The 24,827-nt window shown below is 44.5% G+C and overlaps 1 protein-coding gene across 4 annotated transcripts in view; it reads right to left on the bottom strand.

Moving 5' to 3' along the window:
• LOC134927386 (ATP-binding cassette sub-family B member 5-like) overlaps positions 1–24,827 on the bottom strand; it is a 328,704-nt gene that overhangs the window by 102,035 nt on the left and 201,842 nt on the right. For all 4 annotated transcript variants that reach the window (XM_063921756.1, XM_063921758.1, XM_063921759.1 and 1 more), the window contains 6 exons: positions 21,036–21,179; positions 15,271–15,375; positions 13,022–13,099; positions 12,263–12,346; positions 6,884–7,087; positions 3,666–3,766 (listed from right to left, as the gene is read on the bottom strand). In XM_063921756.1, the coding sequence (XP_063777826.1) occupies positions 3,666–3,766; positions 6,884–7,087; positions 12,263–12,346; positions 13,022–13,099; positions 15,271–15,375; positions 21,036–21,179 (716 nt within the window). The remainder of the gene's footprint in view (positions 1–3,665; positions 3,767–6,883; positions 7,088–12,262; positions 12,347–13,021; positions 13,100–15,270; positions 15,376–21,035; positions 21,180–24,827) is intronic.

Genomic DNA, 24,827 nt, shown 5'->3' with positions numbered 1-24,827 from the left:
TGAATTGTGTGTGTGTGAGGTATGTATGTGTGCGCACGCTTTATGGACGCTACTACTGGGGGGGGCATTACATGTAAGGACGCTACTATTACTGGGGGGGCATTACGTATAAGGATGCTACTACTGAGGGGGCATTACGTATAAGGACGCTACTACTGGGGGGGCATTACGTATAAGGACGCTACTTCTGGGGGGGGCATTACGTATAAGGACGCTACTACTACTGGGGGTGCATTACGTATAAGGACGCTACTACTACAGGGGGGGGCATTACATGTAAGGACGCTACTATTACTGGGGTGCATTACGTATAAGGACGCTACTACTACAGGGGGGGCATTACATATAAGGACGCTACTACTGGGGGGGCATTATGTATAAGGACGCTACTACTACTGGGGGGGCATTACATATAATGACGCTACTACTACTGGGGTGGCATTATGTACAAGGATGCTACTATTACTGGGGGGGGGGCATTATGTACAAGGACGCTACTATTACTGGGGGGGCATTACGTATAAGGATGCTACTACTACTGGGGGGCATTACGTATAAGGACGCTACTACTACTGGGGGGGGCATTACGTATAAGAACACTACTAGTACTGGAGGGCATTACGTATAAGGACGCTACTACTACTGAGGGGCATTATGTATAAGGACGCTACTACTACTGGGGGGGGGCATTACGTATAAGAACACTACTACTACTGGGGGGCATTACATATAAGGACGCTACTACTACTGGGGGGGCATTATGTATAAGGACGCTACTACTACTGGGGGGGCATTACGTATAAAGATGCTACTACTACTGGGGGGGCATTATGTATAAGAATGCTGCTACTTCTACTGGGGGGGCATTATGTATAAGGACGCTACTACTACTGGGGGGGGGCTTTATGTATAAGGACGCTACTACTACGGGTCGGGCATTATGTATAAGATGAATAAGATTGTGCTACATTGTGGCGTAATTTTAAATGGGGGGTACTATTGTGTGGCCATGCCCCTTACTTGTGAGACCACTCCCCTTTTCCCGACACGCACCAAAGGAATATTGGAGGGCACAAATTTATAGTTTGCAGGGAGGCGCCGAACACCCTAGCACCGGCCCTGCTACTAATTTTACCTAGGAATGGGCATCCTTTAATTTTACAAAGTGACAACGTATAGCATAGCACCAGAAATAACTACAAGAGAGACATATGTAAACATTTATATGTGATAGGTGGTGAGGGCTTACTGTATTATTTCAGTGGCAGATTTTACCTACGCAGCCCTCCAGTAAAATCTGCCACCCTCAGGTACTGCCTAGCAGTGGTAGTGACTTCCATTTCGAAGCACTTCCTGCTAGTCACATCCAGACTGTCAGTACCAGTGGGAGGTGTTTTCTCCCCCTGGTACTGCCAGTCCGGATTGCGATAGCAGAGGTAGGGCTTCCCATGGGAAACCACTCCCCTGTTATACTGTCGGCCCTATGTTAATTCTATGAGCTGCTGCAGTCCATAGAAGTTAGCCTACTCAGCAGTGCCAGAGTTAAGTCCCACCCCCGGCCCTAAGCCCCACCCTTGCTCCTGCCACCGGACCTAAGCCACACCTCCCAGTGACATCAGCCATCAATCATCAGAAGGACGGACTGCAGCCGGGAGGAGATAAACCAGCCCCCCTGACCAGACAGGTAAGCAGCCACTGCTGATTATTATTAATTATTATTATCATTATTATTATTATTGTATAAAAGATTTAATTAGATATCACTGCCTCAAACCTCGCCCCCCCCCCCCCTCCCCCCACAATGAAATTAATTGCCATTATTTAATATTCCTCTATTCTCAGTCAAGTAGCCAGTGGTTGAATTTCCTGTTTTATTATGAACATTAACACTTTAAGGGGGTAATTCAGATGGGATCGCAGCCGCAAATTTGTTAGCTAATGGGCAAAACCATGTGCACTGCAGGTGGGGCAGATATAACATTTGCAGACAGAGTTAGATTTGGGTGGGTTATATTGTTTCTGTGCAGGGTAAATACTGGCTGATTTCAGTTTGAACACACCCCACCCAAATCTAACTGTTTTTGCACATGTTATATATCTGCTCCACCTGCAGTGCACATGGGGGGTCATTCCGAGTTGTTCGCTCGTTGCCGATTTTTGCAACGGAGCGATTAAGGCAAAAATGCGCATGCGCATGGTACGCAGTGCGCATGCGCTAAGTATTTTAGCACAAAACTTAGTAGATTTACTCACGGCAGAACGAAGAATTTTCATCGTTGAAGTGATCGGAGTGTGATTGACAGGAAGTGGGTGTTTCTGGACGGAAACTGACCGTTTTCTGGGAGTGTGCGAAAAAACGCAGGCGTGCCAGGATAAAATGCGGGAGTGTCTGGAGAAACGGGGGAGTGGCTGGCCGAACGCAGGGCGTGTTTGTGACGTCAAACCAGGAACGAAACGGGCTGAGCTGATCGCAGTGTAGGAGTTAGTCTCGAGCTACTCAGAAACTGCTAAGAATTTTCATTTTGCAATTCTGCTAATCTTTCGTTCGCTATTCTACTAAACTAAGATACACTCCCAGAGGGCGGCGGCCTAGCGTGTGCAATACTGCTAAAATCTGCTAGCGAGTGAACAACTCGGAATGACCCCCATGGTTTTGCCCATTAGCTAACAAATTTGCTGCTGCTGCGATCAGATCTGAATTAAGTGACAATTTTTATTTTATTTAAGTACCAGTAGTTTTCATGATATGCAAGATATGTTTAATTAAAGTATCATTACTACATTAGATATTGGCAATACGGATGGTGTAATGGTTAGCATTAATGCCTCACATCACTGAGGTCATAGGTTCGATTCTCACCATGGGCCTGTGTGGAGTTTGTATATTCTCACCGTGCTTGCATGGGTTTAATCCCACAATCCAAAAATATACAGGTAGGTTATTTGGTTCCCAACAAAATTAACACTAGTGTGAATGTGTCTGCATGTACACGTGGTAAGGAATATAGGGGGTCATTCCGAGTTGTTCGCTCGCTAGCTGCTTTTAGCAGCATTGCACACACTAGGCCGCCGCCCTCTGGGAGTGTATCTTAGTTTAGCAGAATAGCGAACGAAAGATTAGCAGATTTGCTACTAAATATTTTCTTGCAGTTTCTGAGTAGCTCCAGACCTACTCCTAGATTGCGATCAGCTTAGTCCGTTTAGTTCCTGGTTTGACGTCACAAACACGCCCTGCGTTCGGCAGGCCACTCCCCGTTTCTCCAGACACTCCCGCGTTTTTCCCTGACACGCCTGCGTTTTTTAGCACACTCCCGGAAAACGCTCAGTTACCACCCAGAAATGCCCCTTTCCTGTCAATCATTCACCGATCAGCAGTGCGACTGAAAAGCGCAGCACGAACACCAGCAAATCTACTAAGTTTTGTGTTAAATAACTTAGCGCATGCGCTCTGCGTACCATGCGCATGCGCATTTAGCAACAAATCGCAGCATAGCGAAAATCGGCAACGAGCGAACAACTCGGAATGACCACCCTAGATTGTAAACTCCACTGGGGCAGAGACTGATGTTAATGGCCAAAAAATCTCTGTAAAGCGCTGTGGAATGTCTGTGCGCTATATAAATAACTGGTAATAAATGAATGATAAATAAAATATGATTTCAGACCTGTAGGGTTTCTGTAAGCTCTCAGAGTACATTTCTTCAAAGGTTCCCTCTCTAGTTAATGATACAACCGTCCGTATGTTATCCACTGCTTCAGTTGCAATCTGTTTATTTGTTGAGAAAAGAAGAACAATTATTACAGACTCCAATCCACATCGGTGACATCACTGAGGCACTTTAGGGACTAAGGGGGTTATTCATAGTTGTCGGCAAACCAAGAAAGTTAGGGCAAAACCATGTGCACTGCAGGGGGGACAGATATAACATGTGCAGAGAGAGTTAGATTTGGGTGGGGTGTGTTCAAACTGAAATCTAAATTGCAGTGTAAAAATAAAGCAGCCAGTATTTTACCTGCACAGAAACAATATAACCCACCCAGGGGTGTAGCGAGGGTGGCTCCGGTGGAGTGCGAGCTCCAGGCGCTGTAAAAATTAGAGGGCGCCGCAGAGCAAGAGGAGGAGGAGCGGAGAAGGCGCACACTGACTCGGATTCTGAGACTAGGTAGGGTACAGGTAATGCAGAGGCGACAGCAGGAGGCACTGACAGCCGACACATGCTAAAGCTCTCTCTGCCCCTCAAGCTGCTGCGGAGCAGCTATTTCTGCCCATAAGGCAATTCTGGGACATTATTTTCTTTGAGAAATTGAGAGATTATCAGATCTGGGGGAGGTCGTCACATTTGGGCTATTTTTTTCATTAACGGATTGCAGGGTTGTGAGGTCAGGTCAGTCGAGGGACATACATAGTGTTTTTTATTTATTTGAATTAAAAAAGTAAATAATTGAATACAGTACATCTACTTCCATAGTGTCTCTACTAGTGTCTCCATAGTGTCTCTACTGTTGTGTGGGCTCTACCATGGCATAACATGTATAAGGGGCTTTACTGTGGTGTAATGTGTATAAGGGGCTATACTGTGGCATAATGTGTATGAGCAGCTCTACTGTGTGGTATAATGTGAATAACGGACACTACTGTGTGGTATAATGTGAATTGGTACTATTATGTGGCCACGCCCAATATTGTAGTTGCTCGCCTTCGGCACGCACTATCCATATCCATATTTTATACATGGGGGCACCCAAAGGAAACTTTTGCAATGACCTCTACAAGGTCTAGAACTGACCCTGTCACCAATTTAAATATTGTTTATTTTCAAATGTAATATGCCATTGCATGTTGACCAGGCCCCCAATTCAGTACAGGGGAGAGGGGCGCCAAAACATACCCTTGCTCCGGGCACCATGGCACCTAGCTACACCTCTGAACCCACCCAAGTCTAACTCTCTTTGCACATGTTACTTCTGCCCCACCTGCAGTGCAACATAGTGTTGCCCAATTGCTAACTTTTTTGGTTTGCTAACAACTCTGAATAACCCCCTAAGATTCATACCAATTGTTTCAGCCCCAAAAATATCTGCCGCAGTTGTGCTTAGATAACAGGTACAACTGACAGTTGCTATTGATGAATGTTTTAAGGATATCACAATTGTTGCATGCAAAAATTGACACTTAGGGGCCTATTTACCTAAGTCTCCGATCAGGGGCGGATTGGGATGGAAAACCAGCCTGGAAAATTTATGGAAGCAGCCCTTCTCATAGGGCCTCATTGCAATTGCGGCCTTCCTTGCATCTTTTGTTGCAGTTATGTCTGAGACCAGGAGTGCATTGGGAACTAAAAGTGGCCCCTGCAAGCGGTGCAATTCGTTTGCTGGGAGACAAAGGTAGAACTGGTGCTTTCTAATTGAAAGCTTTATCAGAGTGAAGGATCTAATCTGCTCCATCCTTCAGCTCTTTTAGATTTCACCGCTGCCAAAGGACTCAAAAGTGTAGCTTTTAGCATTTATTATGTAAGGCACTTAAGGCCCGTACACACTAGGCGAGTATGTAAGTGATATCGATAATTGTAAAAATCCTGAGCAATATTGTTTACAATATTCCCCAGTGTATATGCTGCTGACGACGGCCGATGCGTGCTCCCAGGGTTGTTAACAACCCCTTCTGTCACCTGTACATGCAGCTCAATCTGAGGATATCGTCAGATGCTGCATGTTCGGGACAGCCGCGGCATGACGTCACTGTGCGATATCACTAGTGATATCGCACTAGTGATATCGCACAGTGTATATTCACTATGTCGGCTCGGGAGGGGAAACAGTAGGCAATTTCGCTCCTGAAGAGAATCGCCTAGTGTGTACGGGCCTTCACAGGAGCATCTGTCCCAGCATGAAGACATTGTGCCTAATTCAGACCTGATCGCAGCCGCGCAAAATTTTGCACGGCTACGATCAGCCACCCTGACATGCGGGGGGACGACCAGCACAGGGCTAGTCCTCTCCGCATGTCTGGCCCTCTCCCCGCCGCACAGGTACAACGTATTTCCGTGCGACAATGCTTTTGTTCCTGAAGTGTAGCTCCTTACCAGCGCAGCTCCTGCACGCTGGCAGGGAGCTACCCATCGCTCTCCGGGTTGCAGCGGCTGCGTGTGACGTCAAGCAGCTGCCTCGGCCCACACCCTGCACGGTCGGACATGCCTGCGTTGCCTGGACCGCGACCCCAAAACGGCGGCCCAATGCTGCTGGCCGGCCCCCTCCCACCCATCTAATGCCTCTGCCTGTCAATCAGGCAGAGGCGATCACTAGGCAGAGATGCTAATAACATCTCTGGCATGCGTCGGCGCACTGCAGCGCCGGTGCATGCGCAGCTCAGACCTGATCGCCTGCTGTGCGAAAACGCACAGCAGCGATCAGGTCTGAATTAGGCCCATTGATAAGTAACCCTGAGAAAAATCTCTTTGTCATTGAGATATGTGGTATAATAATAATAATAAAAAATTATTGGGCCACACTGCCACCGATGATAAATAAACCCCTCACTGACTTATGGCAATGTAAGTACATTCTAAAAATAAAAAATAAAATAAAATACCCTTTGTAGTACTACACATGCACTTTAGTAATTAAATGAAGTGAAACAATGAGTCAGATACGAAAAAGGAATTATACATTCAAAAACTGACCTGTACAGTGTTGCACTGATCAGTAGACTTTCAGTGCAGACAACCCGTCACAGTTGATTTTCGTCTTTATTTAAACTTTTACCTATTTAAATTTGATATTAGCTAGCTCTAAATAAAATATTGCTGCAAAGTATTTGATGGACATGATTGCTCTGTATATATAATAAATATAAATAAGCAATATAAAAACACGAGTAAAATACCTTCCCAGCCTGCTGAAGTTGTTTTTTATCTCGATTTGCGAAGCCAACGAGTGCTTTGGTCTCAAGTAAACCAGTGGTCACAAGGACAGGGGCCAAAGCTAGAATCAGCAAAGACATTTCCCAGCCGAAAGCAAAAGCAATTATGATGCTCAGTCCTATTGTAGCAACGTTTTCTGCAACCAAACCAAGTCTGGAGCCAGTTGCCTGAATAGATATAAATTGTGTAAATAAAAATACATAAAAGAGTAACATAACAAGAATAATACAAAATCCTAAAGCAAGACTAAATCCAATTTTAATAAAAGTCAACAGGACTGAAGCAAGTAGATTTCAGACGTCCATGGTACTGTAGTTTAAATTGCTTCAAATCAAGTAAGCTTTTATTCCAGCAATATGGTAAAGCCAGTGCAATGGCTTTTTACACAGGAATACCAACATCAATCCTGGGACATAAAGTACAGCCTACAAAAGCAGCATTCACAGAAGCACACCATTCACAGGTGTACGGCCAACAAGTAAGTTAGGGCCTGTAGTATCCGTCACCCTAGAGCAGGCATTCCCAATCTCGGTCCTCAAGGCACACTAACACATTGGTTCCAACTTGGATGCGACCCGGCTCAGATCCAGGATTGGAACTTGCAAGTGATGGGCCCAGGTGCAAATATATACCTTGGGCCCCCCTCCTCTGCCCTACGAGAGATGCAGTGGGTGACTGAAGGGAAGCAGTGGGTGACAACAAGCGGTACCGTGGGTTAGAGTGGGAGTGGCTGTGGGTGTTGGAGAGGCAGGTGGTGACTGGGGAGTAAGTGGGTGACAGGTAGAAGTCGCTGGGAGAGACAGATGGTGACAGGGAGAGGCAGATGGTGACAGAGAGACAGTGGGTGACAGAGAGAGGGTAACAGGAAGATAGTGGGTGACATGGAAATGGTGTCAGGGAGATAGTAAGTTACAGGGAGATATTGGGTGACTGGGAAAGGAGGGGTAATGAAGATAGTGGCTGACAGGGAGAGGGTGACAGTGAGACAGTGGATAACAGAGAGACAGTGAGTGACAGGGAGATAGTATGGACAGGGAGACAGTGGATAACTGGGGAGTCAGAGGTGATGGAGACATTATGTGACAGGGAGAAAGTGGGTGATTGGGAGACAACAAATGACAGGAGGATAGTGGGTGAAAGGGAAAGGGTGACGGGAGATAGTGGCAGACTGGGAAGGCAAGGATGACAGGGAGATAGTGGGTGACTGGGAAGGCAGAGGTAATGGAGACAGTGGATGATAAGGAGATAGAGGGTGAAAGGAAGACAGTGGGTGACATGGAGATAGTGGATGACATGTAGACAGGTGGGTGACAGAGAGGGTGACTGGGGAGGACTGAGTGATAGATATTGTGGGTGACAGAGATGGTAAAAGGGAGCTAGTGGGTGACTGGGAAGGCAGGGTTGACAGGGAGATAGTGGGTGACTTGAGAAGCAAGGGTGATGGAGACAATGGTTATTAGAGAGAATGGGTGACAGGGAGATAGTGGGTGACTGGGGAGGCAGGGATGACACAGATAGTGGGTGACTGGGGAGGCAGTGGATGAAAGATGTGAGGTGGCTGCAGGCAGTGACATTCATAACTTGACTTATTATTGTGGCTGAATCCAGGGTCAGACCCCTTTCAGATCAGCGTGACTTGGACAGCTCATCAATATGTGAAATGGGTTGTCTCTCTGCAGGCAGGGGCAGGGCTGTTCCTCCTATCCAACCATCCTATCGCAATCATCATCCCTGTTGATACTGCTTCTAGGGGAGAAGCCAGGGAGAGATGAGTGGGGAGGCCCTCCTGCCCCTCCTCCTGACCTCTATTCAGAAAGGTGACCCCAGGTTCCTCTTAGTTACAGTCCGTTGAACGGTCCAGCAGCATACTGAGTCTGTTCATTATAAAGATGCCAGCTGTGGGCCCGTTAACCACTTGTCTGGTATGGTTGCATCAGATGCGACCACACCAGGCTGGCCATTTCCTGACATGGCCGCATCTGATGCGACCAATCATTAAGCTCACTGTGTGGCTGCAGGAATAGAAGCTTCCCGCAATTGCCACTATCAGAGGGACTTCCGATCCCTCTGCTTCCTAGTCACCACTCCCAGTGCCTGCCATGTTGCTGATCAGTCAGCCAGGCGGCACCCCCACCCAACGGCTGCAGACATTAGCAGTCACTGATGAAATGTAAAAATAAAGCAGCCCCTTATTTTCCAGAGGAGCTACAGGGGCTGCAGAGAGGATCTGATGCCGGGAAACTGAAGTTGCGATGGCTGCGATGTTCCAATCATCGATTGTCATGATGTTCCAACCATCAATGTTTCTACTAGTGTTTTTTTATTTATTTTTTAACATTTCATTTTTGTTTATAAATGTTTTTTTTTTTTAAAGAAAATTCTATTGGACTTACTTTAAATAAATGTTCTTAACCTAATACAATCATAAAAAAACACTAAGTGGTTTTTGCAAAAAATGTTTGCCAGTTTGTCAGTTAGGTGGTTAATAGTGCCGCCAATTCTGCCTCTGCTGAGATCACTTTCAGAATGGCGCCAGGACCCGGCAAAAGGCAACATTACTACTCACGTGTACAGTGCCAGCGCTTTATAGATGAGATCATCTCATAGCACAGCTCTTCCTATGCTGAAAACTGGTCCCTAGTTGCATCGACCCGGCTTACATGTTTATACTGCATGGCAACCTGGGTAGGTCCCGGGTTCAACTCTTGAACCTACCCGAGTTAAAGTGCGACCTGGCCCAAGTTATTTTTCCTGGCCCCTGTCAGGCTAAGCAAAATCCTGAGTTGCTGCGCGTTCATGTGCAATAATCTGGGATATTTCTGCTAACTTCTGATGAGAGTCTAGGTAGTGCAGTGTACTGTAAGTGAATTTGGATCCTCCACTCATGCTGGAGCAGCCGAGTATCCTGTCGGGTTGCTTTCAGGGACACGTAAAAGCTGTGTTGCTGGGACTTGCACAAATTCAGCACTACCTGGACTCTCACCAGCAAGTTAGATCACTGCACTTACTCCAGGAGTACATACAGGGCCGGATTAAGCCTTGGGGGTACCTGGGGCACTTAAGACAAGGGGGCCCTCGGTGGATAGTGGGGATGTATATTAGATTGTGCATACCTTCCAACACAACCAATTCCAGGGTGGACAAAATGCTCTCTATCTGGACTTTCCTAATAATATACTGTATGATTGGTGTCACCTGTGTTGAACTATTTAATTGATAAGAAAGGTGTTTCAGCATAGGTGATTGCAATCATAAATTAAGACAGCATGTTATCCCTCCAGGACAGGGTCATGTTGGGAGATATGGATTGTGTATATTAAATTTAACCCAATGATGTATATTAGATTTAAACTAATAGTTTAATAATGCCTGGTTACTGTTTATTGCGAAACCTAATTGAATGACAACTATTTTATACAATTTTCTTGTAGTGGAACAAAGACAATTTAAACAACCTTAGAATACAAATAGAAAAAAAATCTGTAATTTGTCACATGCAAGAATAGCAATACTATTGACACACTGGGACAGGACTCAGGAGGACTCTTTATGTGTCTCTCTCTCTCTCTCTCTCTCTAGACCCTCATTAGATAACAGGTTACTCAGGACTCAGACACCCAGGCGGGGTGGAGGAGAAGATGGAATCCCTGTGTCACTTACAGCTCTCCCCAACCTCCTATCTACTCTGGTTATAAAGCTCCATCAGTAGCTCATGTAACCCGATACTTGCCTGCACTGCATACTGTCCTGCTCGCATTCTGGCTGTCTGGTTCTGCTACTGCATGAGAGGGAAAGCTATTGATGTTAGTGTGCTTTGGCCGGGGGGCCCCCTAACAAAAAGGGGCCCGGGGTAAAGTATGCCCTGCAACCCCCTCCTTAATCTGGCTATGGGTACATAGGCTCGGTGGATTAGGAGTTTATGGCGAAGGGGTTCTTCAAAAGAATTCTTATTTCCACCAGCAGTGGGTGTCTCCAATGAGTGACACTGCACTGATCAGCACTGACTATTCTTCTATGCCTTTGGATTTATTGGACATACTGGAGAGCAATGTGACTACTGCTATAGTATTGTCCTTTGTCCTATTTTAATACAACCCTCTTAACCTAACTCTGCCATTATAGTGTTTTCTGTAACACGACAACATATTGGGGGGAAGGTAATTGGACGTGAGAATCAGAAAGTGAGAGATTTTGTGAGAATTCTCCCGTTTTTTTTAAAGTGGCAATCATTTACATGGCAAAATCAACCTGGGTTTGCCACGTAAATGATTGCCACTTCAAAAAACCAGAACTCTCACAAAATCTCTCACTTTCTGATTCTCACATCCTATTACATTCTCCCCATAATAGTCTTACACGACACACACCACCACATCCTCATATATATCTGGAATATACTGTACTGTAGGATTCCTTTTTCTTTCTAAGGGGGGTAAGTAATTATCTCGATCATTTCGGAGCTAATGAATTCGCCCCACTGAGTATTCAATTAGGGACGTTTTCGTCTGTTTTGAAGGCATTTTCGCCAATGCCTGTTCACCTTTTTGAAAAGGCATTGGCGAAAAATGACTAAAAAATCAGCGAAAATGTCCCGGGTTTTTCGACGGAAAACACGTCTATTCACCAATCCACGTGTTTTCCGCCCCTGCTGCATTTTTCGCCTATGCGAAAATCCGGCCCTGCTATTGCTTAGGGCGAGTCCCCATTCGCCCTAAAAATAGCGAAAAGCTCAGTTTTTTTGCCTAGGCAAAAAAAACGGAGCTAATTGCATAAACCCCTATATTATTATTATTATCCTTTATTTATATGGCGCCACAAGGGTTCCGCAGCGCCCAATTACAGAGTGCATATACACATAATCAAAACAGGAAGACAGTGACTTACAGTTGAAGACAATATAGGACAAGTACAGGGTAACTAAGTATACCTACACTAGTAAATGACAGAGATAAGTTCCAAGGTGGCCACAAAACTGTGGGATTTGGGCAGTTGAGGATTATTAAAGTAAGAAAAGGATAAGCACATGAGGGAAGAGGGCCCTATATCTGTATTTCTACTTATCCCTCTCCCCATAACTTCCGCCCCCCCCCCCCCTTTCCCCTCTTTTCTTCTCCCATACATAACCATTAAATAAATACCCCTATTACCTCCCAGGAACGGCCACTAAAATCCACACACCCTGCGTCCAAATTCATCCTGCATTTCCATGCATTAGCCATGAGGACGAATGCGCACACTTACAACATCGACCAACTGCGCATGGCATCGACAATGTGTCCAGCTCTAAGTCCGTCCCTAAATCCAGACCAGAACACCATGTACCACAGTCACAGTGCACTTACCGTCTGTATCTGAGAAGCATCTGTGGCAAGCTTGGTTGTTAAAGCCCCAGTGTTGTGTTTTTTGTTATCAAACCATGAAATTTCCTAAAAGGAGAAAAAAGAGATAATATGAGTAGAATACTCAGATAAGTATCAGTTGGCTGGCATTGGCATATAGGCATACCTCCCAACTGTCCTGATTTTCGTGGGACAGTCCCGTTTCTTTTAGTGATGAGCGAGGTTCGGTTTTACTCGGTTTTACTCGGTTTTACTCGGTTTTACTCGGTTCTCAAAACGGCATCTTATTGGCTATCCAAAACACGTGACATCCGTGAGCCAATAAGATGCCGTTTTGAGAACCGAGTAAAACCGAGTAAAACCGAGTAAAACCGAATCCGCTCATCACTAGTTTCTTTGGGACTGTCCTGCTGTCCCACCCGTGGGCAGCAGTGTCCGGTGGTGGTGCGGGCTGGGCCAGTTGGCAGGCTCCAGTCACTCGCTGGCTGCTCTGCTTAGTGCAGGATAGAGTAAGGTGAATAGACGCTCTGCACATGCGCACAGCCTCTATTTACGGGAGACAGAGAGACTGGGGGCATGCCAGCAGCTTCCAGAGCGCTGGTCATACCCCCCCCAGTTACGAAAATGGGATTTATGGCTCGCGATAGCAGCATGCCCGCAAAGCCGCAGCCCTTTATGTAGGCTACACCCCCTTTTCGGGCGGGGGAGTCCCTCTTTACAAGGTCTCAATGTTGGGGGTATGATATAGGGGATAGTAATTACCTGGCGAAGCATGGCCTTGAATGCCATCTGCCTCAGCCGCATGGTGAGGACTTCACCCGATCTCCCAAACATGAAACCCTGTGATGAAGGGATGGTACAATGTTATACAGATACATACACACACTGACCAAAACAATTTGCAATTAGATCAACACGCATTTGTCTTCAAAACATTTTTATAACATAATATAAATGTATCATTACATACAGCTCATATAGTGTTTGCAGGTCACAAGCTCTGTCCCTGCATGCGATAATTGATACATCCATGCAATGTATTCAATTATCGCATTGCGGATTGGGGTATCACATCTCATTCGCAACTGAGATGCAGATTGTGATAAATATGCCCCTTAGGCAGGGGTTAAAGTGAGCCAGAATGGGGTGGAACTGCGTTCCGTCAGTTCCACTTGGAGACGGAACTCAGTTCCGCCTCCTCCGGCTCACCTCACCCGATGTGTGCTGGCGCCGCAGGGAGATGCCAGACGCCTGCTGAGATTGTGTTACCAGCGGCGCCCGGCTCTCCCTGCACAGCGGAAGCCGGCGGCAGGAGCGGGCTTGGTAAGTATGGTCTAACTACTGGGGGCTATCTACAAGGGGGCAAGCTACTGGGGGCATTACTACTTGGGGAAAACTACTGGGGACTACATGGGTTTAAACTACAGGGGCCCATTACTACTGGGGGCATAACTACAGGGGCATTACTACTGGGGGCATAACTACAGGGGATAAACTACTGGGGGCATTACTACTTGGGGCAAACTATATGGGGCTAAACTACAGGGGCGCATTACTACTGGGGGCATTAATACAGGGGCGCATAACTACAGGGGCGCATTACTACTGGGGGCATAACTACAGGAGCATTACTACTGGTGGCATTACTAATGGGGGCATAACTAACTACAGGGGCTAAACTACTGGGGGCATTACTACTTCGGGTAAACTACATGGGGCTAAACTACAGGGGCTAAATGACTGTGGGCATTACTACAGGTGACATTACTACAGGGCCATTACCATTAAGGGCACTACTAATGAGGGCATTGTAAAGGGGATACTTCATAAGGGGCATCACTCCTGGGGACATAAGGGGCACTACTACTGGGGGCATTGCATAAGGGGCACCCCTACTATGGGCTCTATATAAGGGGCACTACCACTGTGGGCACTACCAGTACAGTGGACATTGCATACGGAGCACTACTACTGTGGGCATTGTAAAAGGGGCGCTACTGCTGTGGGCATTGTGTATTACAGGGTGCTACTACTGTCAACATTATGTGTATTAGGGGTGCTACTACTGTGGGCATTATTACTATTGTGTGACCACGCCCATTCCTTTTTGAGACCACGCCCTACCTTTTTTGCATGGGCGCCGGGGGGGGGGGGGGGGGGGGGGTTCCACCTCCTCTCTAGGACCACTTTAAACACTGCCCTTAAGGCAGGATGTACTAAAGGAGGTAAGTGTCGGGATAGACCGCAATTACTTGGTACATCTTGCCAATAGTCTGTAGTCAAGCATTATACCCACTGGAGGCCTAAGCTTCCCACCACCACCACCACCAGAAAGTGAGCTATGGTCTACATGTTTTATTATATGTAAGATGCATTTTGATGCTTATAAGCAGGACACATGATAATTATTTGTACGGTATTGTTTTACTGTATCATAAAGGTAATCTAATCAAGATTTATTATCTTAGCCAAAATCCCCATAGTGTCTTCTGGAGGAAGCTTAGGGGGGGATTCAGTGCTGATCATAGAGATCAGATTCTCTGACAAGCGGTGGACACCCAACACAGGCCTAGTCCGCTCCGCAGTACCCCCCCGCACAGGTGCGAAAGCATCGCATGGTGGCGATACTTTGACACGCCCCCCTGTGGGTGCACACGGATTAGGCTTTAGATATCTCCCTCTGTCAGTAAGACAGTCTCATTTTGTGCCTCACATGCTGCCAGCATAGACAATCCTTTGTAGGACACAACAAGTTTCCTGTAGGTGAGTATTCTTTAAAGCACAAGCCCATGTTACGCCCTAGACATCCACGTAGCACAGCGCTGACACAGGAGGCTGCTACTGTATGTAATTTAAATCAACCAGGAATCTGTACTCCTGTGGGATCTTATTTTCTTATGTTTAACCCCCAAAATAGCTACACATAAAATACACATGAAAATATAGATCTCATACATATAGAATGTCATGTATACTATACACAATATTTTTATGTAAGACAGTTACTTTACCTGAATAAAGTATGTAAAGAAAGAAGCCACACCAATAACAACAATTATAATGGAATAAAAATTTATTTCAGTTCGAATTAGCTCTGGATTATTAGTCCCAAAAATCTATAAAAGAAAAATAAAATGTTTTAAAATTTGTATGTTCTTACATTAATAATTGTATAGCTGCGATCATTATGCGGGTCATTCAGGTGCTGCTGTTCTTCCTACTCCTGTTGCAGTGATGTGCCATATGCAATTGCGATTATATGCTAACATGGGCAGAAGCTTACCCATGCAAAATGATGCCAACTGCGATTGAATCTGTTTCCGTATGGTGCTACCATTGCAGAATCATCACTAACATCATCGCATATCAGTTCGCCACATAGAGTCTGAGTACCACTGAAGACGCCCAGGCTAATCTGCTCTCCTGGGATGCACAGGCCTATCCAACAGCAAGTGTGATCGCAGCTGTTAATATATGCACGCCCAGAAAACACCATCCGAACCAAGGGCTGGCTGGTAAATTTTAGCCTGGGAGCATGCACAAAGCACTGGCCCATGAGTGGCAGAGTAGAGGGGGGGCATCACTGTAGTGGCAGTCACTCCTAGGCCTTCTCTACACTGTGGGTGAGTGACGCGTGTTGCCCTACACTGCTGCAACCTCTTCCCAAGCATTTCCCTGACAGTTACTGATTTTTGGGGGGGATTTTTTTAATAGGGGGCATGGCCTCCTCTCCACCATCAGGCCACTTCCAGTAGAGTAACTGAGCCCAGTCCTGCTCTTTACCATCCTGGTTCTGGTAACACCACCACCAGACATGTTACCAGAACAGAATTATTATTATTATTATTATTATTATTATACAAAAAAAAAAAAAAAAGCTTTATTCTTGGAATAAAGCATTTTTTGAACACAGCATCATACCTCTTAACTTGCTTGACAACTAATCATCCCATTCTCTTCTTTTTCAACCTGTAAAATACTTACTTCCCTAAATTTTTTACATGATATTCCCCATTATGGCCCTCATTCCGAGTTGATCGCTCGCTAGCTGTTTTTAGCAGCCGTGCAAACGCATAGTCGCCGCCCACGGGGGAGTGTATTTTCGCTTTGCAAGTGTGCGAATGCCTGTGCAGCCGAGCTCTGCATAAACATATTGTGTAGTTTCAGAGTAGGGCTGAACGTACTCAGCCCTTGCGATCACTTCAGTCTTTTTTGTGCCGGAACTGACGTCACACACCAGCCCTCCAAATGCCCGGACACGCCTGCGTTTTCCCTACCACTAGCAGAAAACGGTCAGTTGACACCCATAAACACCATCTTTCTGTCAATCTTCTTGCGATCGGCTGTGCGTATGGATTATTCATTAAATCCATAGTTCAGCAACAATCCGCATTGTACCCGTATGACGTGCGTGCACATTGCAGTACATACGCATGCGCAGTAGAGACCTGATCGCAGCGCAGCGAAAATCAGCAGCGTGCGATCAACTCGGAATGACCCCCTACAGTATATACGAAATGTAACTCGCAGGGACAGTGGAAGCGATAATTTCTGTCTCTGCGAGTTACATTTGTGGGGATATCGGAGGAGTCTATCACAATTCAGAAAGACTCCTCCAGGGAATCTGATACTGTGCATGTGTGTACAACTGCCGCTTTGTGTCCACACCTGAATGACCCCTTCTATGATAGGTGTAGGCAATAAGTATCCCTCCAGCTGCTGTTAAACTACAAATCCCAGCATGCTCTGTCACAATTTTTTGCATGCCCTGATAGCAATGCAGTGGCAGGGCTTGCTGGCATGTTTAGTCTCAGAACAGGGATGTTTATTGCCCATCCCTGCTATATGACCTCTAATCTCATGCTTTTGACCTTGCATTTCAATGTTTGGGATATAATTCATGGGATCCGGTCAGGAGGGAAGATTAGGTTTAGGTTGCGGAGGGATGGTTAGGCTTTGGCTGCGGGGGAAAGCGGGGGGTAGAGTGTTGTTAGGTTTAGGCTGCGGGAAGGGGGGACTAAGTTTAGGCAGCCCTGGGAAGGGCTAGGCTGTGGGAAGGAGGGTTAGGTTTAGGCTGTGGGGAGGGGGGGAGTTGGGGGCGAGGTGGAGTTTAGATTTAGGTTGCTAACAGGGAGGGTTAGGGGGCCATTGGGGGAAGGAAAGTATAACTTACCTTCCCCTGTCAGGTTTCTGAATTTCGGGATGCCGCAGTCAGTGTTCTGACCTCCGGCATCCCGCACGCCAGCATTTCAATCCCAAACCATAATTAATTATTCACAGATTGTGTATCTTAGTAACTAAAAACATACATACACTGGTGAGTTTCATTCACAATTATTATTGGCATTCTTCCATTAAATTAGAAAATGTTTAAAACCAGAAATAGATTGTTACATGTTAGAATGAAATGGGTAACATTATATATATATATATATATATATATACACATACACACACACACACACACACACACACACACACACACACACACACACACACACACACACACACACACACACACACACACAGTACAAGAACACATATGGAATTATGTTGTAAACAAAAAAGTGTTAAATTAAAATGTGTTTTATATTTTAGATTCCTCAAAGTAGCCACCTTTTGCCTTGATGACAGCTTTGCACACTCTTGGCATTCTCTCAATCAGCCTCATGAGGTAGTCTCTTGGAATGGTTTTCCAACAGTCTTGCAGGAGTTTCCAGAGGTACTGAGCACTTGTTGGCTGCTTTTCCTTCACTCTGCAGTCCAACTCATCCCAAACCATCTCAATTGGATTTAGGTCGGGTGATTGTGGAGGCCAGGTCATCTGACCCAGCACTCCACTTTCCTTCTTGGTCAAATTTGTCTAATCTTTCTTAAATGCCTCAATTGAATCCGACATTACCACTCTCTCCCGCAGTGAATTCCATAAACTCACTGTCCGCACTGTGAAGAAACCTCCTACGCTTGGTCTTAAACTTCCTCCCCTCCAACCTAAGGGGATGACCCCGTGTCCTGTGTACAGAGCTCTTAATAAGTAAATTGCCTGAGAGTTCCTTATATTGCCCCTTGATATATTTGAAGATATTAATCATGTCCCCCCTTTTTTCTAGCGTAAACATATCCAGCCTAAGTAGTCTTTCCTCATAATCCAATGACTCTAGACCCTTAACTAATTTTGTATCTCTTTTCTGAACCCTTTCTAGTTCAACTATGTCTTTTTTTATAGTACGGAGCCCAAAATTGTACACAGTATTCTAGATGGGGCCGTACCAATGCTTTATACAGTGGCAGGGTTACACTTTCATCCCTGGTCTCTATTCCCTGTTTTATGCATGCTAATACCCTATTGGCCCTTACTGCAGCATCTCAACATTGCGGATTGCTGCTAAATCTATTGTCAACAATCACCCCTAAATCTTTCTCCAACAATTATTTTCCAAGAATTACCCCATTCAATGTATAGTTTGCCTATTTGTTTTTGATCCCGAAATGCATAACTTTACATTTCTCTATATTAAACCTCATATTCCACTTTGTTGCCCAACCCCCCAGTTTAGTTCAATCATCCTGAAGAGAGTTAATGTACTGATCTGATCTAATAATCCTACACAGTTTAGTATCATCCGCAAAAATGTATACTTTACTCTCAATACCATATCCTATATAATTTATAAATATACTAAAGAGCAGTGGGCCTAGTACAGACCCCTGAGGTACACCACTTAATACTTTAGTCCAACTCGAAAATGTTCCATTGACTACCACTCGCTGTTCTCTATTTTCCAACCAATTTTTGACCCAAGTACAAATGCTGTCACCAAGCCCCAATTTTCTTAATTTAGGACACAACCTTGTGTGCGATACTGTGCTGAAGGCTTTTGCAATATCTAAGAAGACCACATCCATAGCATTTCCATTGTTTAAATTTGCACTTACTTCTTCATAGAAGTTAATTAAGTTAGTTTGACATGACCTATTTTTCGCAAACCCATGATGGTTCGCACTAATTATGTTAAGGCCTCCCAAATACTCCTGAATGCTATCCCTCAACACTCATTCCATTATTTTCCCCACTATAGATGTTAGCCTTACTGGTCTGTAATTCCCGGAATTAGATTTAATTCCCTTTTTAAAAAGTTGCACCACATCTGCAATTCACCAGTCCCTTGGTACCTCGCCTGTCATGATGGAAGCTTTAAAGATTAAATGTAATGGCCTAGCTATCTCTGAACTTAGCTCCTTGAGAACCCTTGGGTGCAGCCCATCTGGCCCCGGTGATTTGTTGATCTTAATTTTATTCAGTTGTTCTTTGACTATATCCTCTTTTAAACTTGAGAAGTAATTTTGGTCCTTAACCTTACTTTTATCTTGTTCTATTACTACCATTTTTTTTCTCTATAGTAAATACAGACGAAAAGAATTTATTCAATAACTCTGCTTTTTCATAGTCACTATTTAACAATTCACCCAGTTCATTTTTAAGGGTCATATACTGTCTTTTTTAATCCTTTTACCATTGATACACTTAAAAAAATGTAGCCCTTACATAGCCTGGAGGTGTATTTGGGGTCATTGTCTTGTTGAAAAACAAATTATGGTCCCAGTAAGCGCAAACCAGATGGGATGGCATGGCGCTGCAGAATGCTGTGGTAGCCATACCGGTTAAGTGTGCCTTGAATTTAGAATAAATCACCAACAGTGTCACCATCAAAGCACCCCCCCACCATCACACCTCCTCCATAGTTCACAGTGGGAACCACACATGCAGAAACTATCCGCTTACCTTCTCTGCATCTCACAAAGACATGGCGGTTGGAACCAAAAATCTAAAATTTGGACTCATCAGACCAAAGTACAGATTTCCACTGGTCTAATGTCCATTCCTTGTGTTTCTTGGCCCAAACAATTCTCTAATTGTTGTTGTTCATCCTCAGTAGTGGCTTCTTTGCAGCAATTCGATCATGAAGGCATGATTCACGCAGTCTCCTCTGAACAGTTGATGTTGAGATTTGTCTGCTACTTGAACACTGTGAAGAATTTATGTGGGCTCTAATCTGAGGTGCTGTTAAGTAGCGGTTTCTGAGGCTGGTAACTCTAATGAACGTATCCTCTGCAACAGAGGTTACTCTTGGTCTTCCTTTCCTGGGGCGGTCCTCATGAGAGCCAGTTTCATCATAGCGTTTGATGGTTTTTGCAACTGCACTTGAGGATACATTTAAAGTTCTTGAAATTTTCCGTATCGACTGATCTTCATGTCTTAAAGTAATGATGGGCTGTCATTTCTCTTTGCTGAGTTGAGTGGTTCGTGCCATAATATGGATTACAAACGTAGTCAAATAAGGGTGTCCACTGTGTACTAACCCTACCTCTGCACAACACAACTGATGGACTCAAACACATTAAGAAGGCAAGTAATTCCACAGACTGACTCTTGACAAGGCACACCTGTTAATTCAAAACCATTCCAGGAGACAACTTCATGAAGCTGATTGAGAGAATGCCAAAAGTGTGTAAAGCTGTCATCAAAGCAAAAGGTGGCTACTTTGAGGAATCTAAAATATAAAACATATTTTGATTCGTTTAACACTTTTTATTGTTTACAACATAATTCCATATGTGTTCTTCCATAGGTTTGATGTCTTCAGTATTAATCCACAATGTAGACAATAATTAAAATAAATAAAAACATTGAATGAGGAGATGTGTCCAAACTTTTGACTGGTACTATATTATATATATATATATATATATATATATACATATTTGTTATACTTACAACTATAGTCTTGGTATATAGTATATTGAAACCTGGATGGGCTGCTCCATTGAGAATAGCTGCAAGAGTTCCAAACATAATATATGGCCACTCTGATTTATTTAGCTTCAGCAGCCTAAAAAATGAAATTTTAGGAAGTTTTTCCTATAAAGGTATAAAATCATAAGATTAGTGTTCATACTAGTATATATGGGATCTGTTATCCCTACATGCTTGCAATATGGAACACCATGCCTAACATCAACTAACATACATTAAAAAGTGATCCCTGTCTTCTCCACCTTGCCCCTGCCACTCCCCTACCCATTATAGGGTTTAGGGATACCCCACCCTGCATAATAGGGCTTATTTATTTCTATTGAATTTAGGTGCATCATTTGCACTAGATCATACTGTAGAGTCTCAGACTCAATCCTCAGAACCCCAACCAGTTTGGTTCACCTCAGAGAATCACAAGGGAAATAAATAGCTCCACCTGTGTCAGAGTGTAATGAATACACCAGTGCACCTGCTATGTGACCTGAGGAATAAATTTGTGAATCGCTGCACTCAACCATATCAACCAATACGACACATGCTTCCATTTTCTTACAGTAAACAAGTAAAGATATCACAATTTTAAAAACATCTAACATTTTTTTTTTTTTTTTATAAACTTTTTATTAAAGAGATCACAATGCGATACAAAGAAGTATACATAACAATGATATACAGTCACATAACTAAAAGAGTATGCAATAAAACTATGTCATAACAATCCACTGAGTGATCCAATTTTGTTTATGGAGAGAAGAAAGTGTCCTCACAAATGACGGTAGGTCAAACCGTAAGAGGACTAAGTATGAAAAATAGATAGGAAAAGAGAAAGGAGAAAAAGAATAAGAATAGAGTGAATTCCTTGTGGGGCGGAGGGAAGGGGGGGGATAGCCCCGAGAGGAAGGTCATGATCAATAGGGGAAAAAATATACATATATATAAAAAATGAAAAATAATTTTATTTTTAATATACTATGTCTATCCCGTGGGATATATTAGCCAAAGAATGGGGAAGAGGCATGTTGAGATGTCAACCAAGGGCTCCAAATCTTCTCAAAGGGTTTGGCAGAGTGTTAAATTATGCTTGTCCTGTATTCCATCTTATAGTTAAACCAAATACGAGAAATAATAGAGTGTAAAGAGGGGGGGGGGGGGCTCCTTCCAATCAGTTGCTATTTGACATGTTGTAGCATTTATAATATGTCGTGCTAGTATATTTTGATGTCTAGTTAAATTCGTAAACCCCAGTGGGAGAAGGAAATATTTAGGGTCATAGGGGACGGGAACCTCAAGAACCTCAAGAACACTGGAAATAAGAATTATAATCTCTTTCCAGAGTGTGGTGATTTTAGGGCATTGCCACCAAATATGCATAAAGGTACCTTCTTCAGAACATCCCCTCCAGCATCTATCAGAGGTGTCGGGAAACATAGCTCGTAGCTAATACCACCTGTAAATCAATTTGTATACGTTTTCCTTAATTTTGACACATAGAGCTAGAGGCAGCGTTGTCCCATATCTCCGACCAATCTTCAGAGGTCAGGTCAGAACCTAAGTCCCTCCCCCACGCAATCTCATGAGAGTCTCCTGTTGTAGATGCCTCCCCGACCAGTAGTGCGGAAAGATTGGAAATTAAGCCTTTGGTTGAGGAGCATTTCCAACAAAGTGTCTCAAAGCTCGTGAGTGGCCTTTGATTTCCCATTTTAGAGTGGAAGTGTCTGATCTGTAGGTATTGATAAAAGTCTGCAGGGGGGAACCCAATCCGTTCCTGAATCTGGGAAAATTGGGGGAAGCTAACATCTGTAGTAATATCATTGAGATAAAGAATATTACCCCTCTTCCACCTAGGAAAAGTCGATCTAATCAAACCCGAAGGGAAATCAGGATTATGGAATAGAGGGATTAAAGGGGATGGGCTGGAAGCTAATTTATATTTCCTGTTGACATAGTCCCAAATGGATAAGGAGCGCAAAACTATCGGGTGAGAGAGCACCGATCTGGGGCGACATGTTTTAGGGAGCCATAGTAGGGAGGAGAGCGAAGAGAGGCCCAGATCATCTGCCTCGATATCAACCCAGACCTTTATCGCCTCGGGATTGCACCATTGCATGCAGTGAGCAAGTTGAGCTGCCAAGTAATATTTTTTGAAGTCGGGGATACCTAAACCTCCACTGCGGGAAGGGCGCTGCAATACACTCAGTTTTACGCAGGTCGTTTACCGGCCCAGACAAAGTGAGACGTATGAAATTGCAAGGATTTAAATACATAGGGAGGAATATATATAGGGAGGGTTTGAAAAAGGTATAGGAGGCGAGGGAGTATGTTCATCCTCACCGAGTTCACGCAGCCAATCCATGAGATAAATTGGTTGGACCAAGAGTGAAGAACTAACTTGATTTGGTCCAATAAATGGGGAAAATTAGCTTGAAAAAGCTGGTGGTGGTTGCGGGTCAGGAAAACTCCTAAATATTTAATCTTTTGTTTATGCCATGCAAATGGAAATGTGGCTTCTAAAGTATGTTTAATAGTAGCAGGGACATAAAAATCAAGTACCTCCGTTTTGCTATTATTAATTTTGTAACCGGAGTGTGTAGAGTAGGTGCTAATTTCGGAGAAAAGCGGTGCCATAGAATGGGCAGGGTCAGAAAGAGAGATTAGGACATCATCCGCGTATAATGCTATTTTATGTTCTTTGAGACCCGCCGTGACCCCCATGATCGCCGCATTACAGCGGATCCTCGCAGCTAGAGGTTCCATTATTAAAGCAAATATTAGGGGTGAAAGCGGGCAACCCTGTCTGGTACCGTTAGCAATCCTGAAGGTAGAGGAGGAGGATTGGTTGACAGAGACCCTCGCTGAAGGGGAACGGTACAATGCTGAGATCCCCTCATAGAATCTTCCAGAAAAGCCACATTTTTGTAGAACTTCAAAGGCAAAAGACCATGAGATTCGGTCAAACGCCTTCTCGGTGTCTAATGCCACTATAACTGCAGGCGATTTCTGTTTATTGATAGAATGAATTAGATCAACAGTTCTTCTTGTATTGTCAGGCGCTTGGCGCCGTTCTATAAAACCCACCTGATCTGGGTGAATCAGGTGTGGAAGAAGAGGAGCCAGTCGAGAAGCCAAAACCTTGGCATATATCTTTAGGTCGACATTTAGCAAGGAAATAGGCCTGTAGTTTTGACATAATGTAGGGTCTCTGTCAGGTTTTGGGATTACCACAATATCAGCCTGCGTTGTAGCTGGAGCAAACGATGTCCCTTCTAGAACATTATTAAAGAGGGAAGTAAGATGTGGGGCTAGGTCTGCGGCGAATAGCTTGTAATATTGGGCTGTGAACCCGCCAGGGCCCGGGGCTGCTGAGGACCTCATGGATTTAATAGCTGCAACAGTTTCATCCACCGAGATAGCTTTATTTAAATTGGGGGAAGCTAACATCTGTAGTAATATCATTGAGATAAAGAATATTACCCCTCTTCCACCTAGGAAAAGTCGATCTAATCAAACCCGAAGGGAAATCAGGATTATGGAATAGCGGGATTAAAGGGGATGGGCTGGAAGCTAATTTATATTTCCTGTTGACATAGTCCCAAATGGATAAGGAGCGCAAAACTATCGGGTGAGAGAGCACCGATCTGGGGCGACGTGTTTTAGGGAGCCATAGTAGGGAGGAGAGCGAAGAGAGGCCCAGATCATCTGCCTCGATATCAACCCAGACCTTTATCGCCTCGGGATTGCACCATTGCATGCAGT

Source organism: Pseudophryne corroboree, chromosome 5 (assembly GCF_028390025.1).
Source record: "Pseudophryne corroboree isolate aPseCor3 chromosome 5, aPseCor3.hap2, whole genome shotgun sequence".
Classification (NCBI taxonomy): domain Eukaryota; kingdom Metazoa; phylum Chordata; class Amphibia; order Anura; family Myobatrachidae; genus Pseudophryne; species Pseudophryne corroboree.
This window is presented reverse-complemented; position numbering and strand designations above follow the sequence as displayed.